General features: G+C 37.2%; 1 protein-coding gene across 1 annotated transcript in view; it reads left to right on the forward strand.

The window, feature by feature from the left end:
- LOC106879733 (monocarboxylate transporter 12) overlaps nucleotides 1–2207 on the forward strand; it is a 185242-nt gene that overhangs the window by 135177 nt on the left and 47858 nt on the right. Inside the window, exon 2 of the mRNA XM_052967153.1 lies at nucleotides 177–320. Within this exon, the coding sequence (XP_052823113.1) occupies nucleotides 177–320 (144 nt within the window). The remainder of the gene's footprint in view (nucleotides 1–176; nucleotides 321–2207) is intronic.

The raw sequence follows: 2207 nt of genomic DNA on the forward strand, positions 1-2207 counted from the left end.
TATATATATATACATATGATATTATGCAACTGCAACTAGCACGCACGATATCACGTGTCGTGCCGTACCTATTCAGCTAATTGCATAAGAGACTATAGAAAGAAAGCAAGAATATTAAACGCATTCAGAATTCCTCCCTTCACTTATTCTTTCATTGCTTTCTTTTCTAATTACAGGCGTTGTAGCATTAATGATAACTTTAAACGGAACAGTTCGGTGCTATGGACTATTCTTTGTGGAGATTATGAGTTTTTTTCGTGCTTCTTCATCGATTGGATCAATGGTTCTAAGTCTACCATCCGCTACTTATACCGTATCAAGTAAGTTTACAATGTTTATTGCCCCCCACCTCTCTCTCTTACTCTTCAGTTCTAAAACTATTGGTTCATTCGGGGTTTGGTTGACATCTCTCGCTCGCATTGATACATAAATTATTTTTTTATGTATTTATGTTTTTTTCTATTTTAACCTAACCACTAACAAGTCTTATTGTCTTATTTTCCTGTATGCATTCATTGTGCAACCGAGAGCAGCTTTGCTTTGCGTAAGTGCAGTGTTTCGTTCTTGGTTTTGCATTTATAGCTTGTACTGAAAGTATTTATATAATGTATTTGTAGTGTGTAGCAGTACTATTTTCCTCTACGTCAGCATAGCATACGACTTGATGTGTATTAATTAAAATTAATTAAATATAGGATTAATATTGGGAGTGAATCTAATCGTTACCAAGACAGACAATTCTGTTCACTTTCCATCATTATGAAAATTCATTAGCATATTTTCCACCTCTTTCCCTCAAATCATGCCTTCTTTTCATATTCCATAAGGGAACTCTGGCCTTGGTGACCTTCTAGTCTGAAGCACTTTAACCCCCTTCCTTTCCAATACTCAACCTGGATCCTTCCCCTGCCCGCGAAACCGTTGCAATAGATGTCCGTACATCCATATCATTAATGTCTTTCTTGGACCCTACTAAAGTTTCTTCCTTTTCAGAGAGCGTTTCACCATAACTCCTTGGAATGTCTTTTACAGTCATATATACCAGTTATGTGGTCTCTTATACTTTGGAGAGAGACAGACCGCAGACTGGGATGTTATTTCATACCATGGCTCCTCCGCTTTTTGTTATCACAACACTCCATCTTCCACCTCTGATTCTACGCTCCCGCGGGCATCAAAATTGCGCTCATGTTCATTTTTATACTCTACCACACCACAATACATCCTTTTAAAATGCACCCCACCATAACTACACACACACATACACACACATATACTCATACGCACATACACACACACCACCACCATGATACCATCATCATCGTCGTCGTCATACCCACATATACTAATCTTATCTATATCTGAAGATACCACACACTGAATATATCATACACACATACTGACACACGAAGATGATTACAAACTTCACACAAGTACACACGTTCAATTCTACTTGCACAGTTACAAACACACTGATGTACACAGCAACAGTCTTTATACCTGCATACACTTTAGTCATAACTCTACATAGTCTTATCACATCACATACACACAATCATAAACAACTTGCTTAACACACGCACACACACACACGCGCAGAACATACATGCCACACACATAGTGTGTTACTCTAATTGATAGATAATTATTTGGTTGGTTGCAAAGACAATAGGATGTATGGATAGTCTGAAGTACTTATCGATTCCTTATTGAATATATTGATTAATTAATTGATTGATACATTGGCAGGGTGATAAATAAACAATTAGACTGTTATGCACATAGATGGACTTTTAGATGAGTATTGTGATATATAAACTAACCAAAAGATATATACGCACATTGGTTCATACTTCAAGAGAAGGCTGAGAGATACATGGAAGGTTATGTATATTTGTGTCACCGTATGCATAGTTATATATCCTTCCATATATATATATATATATATATATATTAGCGACAGATGCAGTATTAATACCGGGAGGTAATATTAGTCCCCACTTAAAAGTGGAAGTTCTATTTGGACCAAATTTACTGCGGTAGTTGCCATAAGAGAAACTCTCGCAGTAGCTTTTTGGTGCAGAAAGTACTCTTGTTCATATCGCTAGCGGAAGATAAATCCCCGCTACCTCCAATTCCAGAACCACCACATCGCGTGATTTCGACTTCTTTGGACTTGTCAATGATAGACACTCGACCGCTAGAAA

Source organism: Octopus bimaculoides, chromosome 4 (assembly GCF_001194135.2).
Source record: "Octopus bimaculoides isolate UCB-OBI-ISO-001 chromosome 4, ASM119413v2, whole genome shotgun sequence".
Lineage (NCBI taxonomy): Eukaryota > Metazoa > Mollusca > Cephalopoda > Octopoda > Octopodidae > Octopus > Octopus bimaculoides.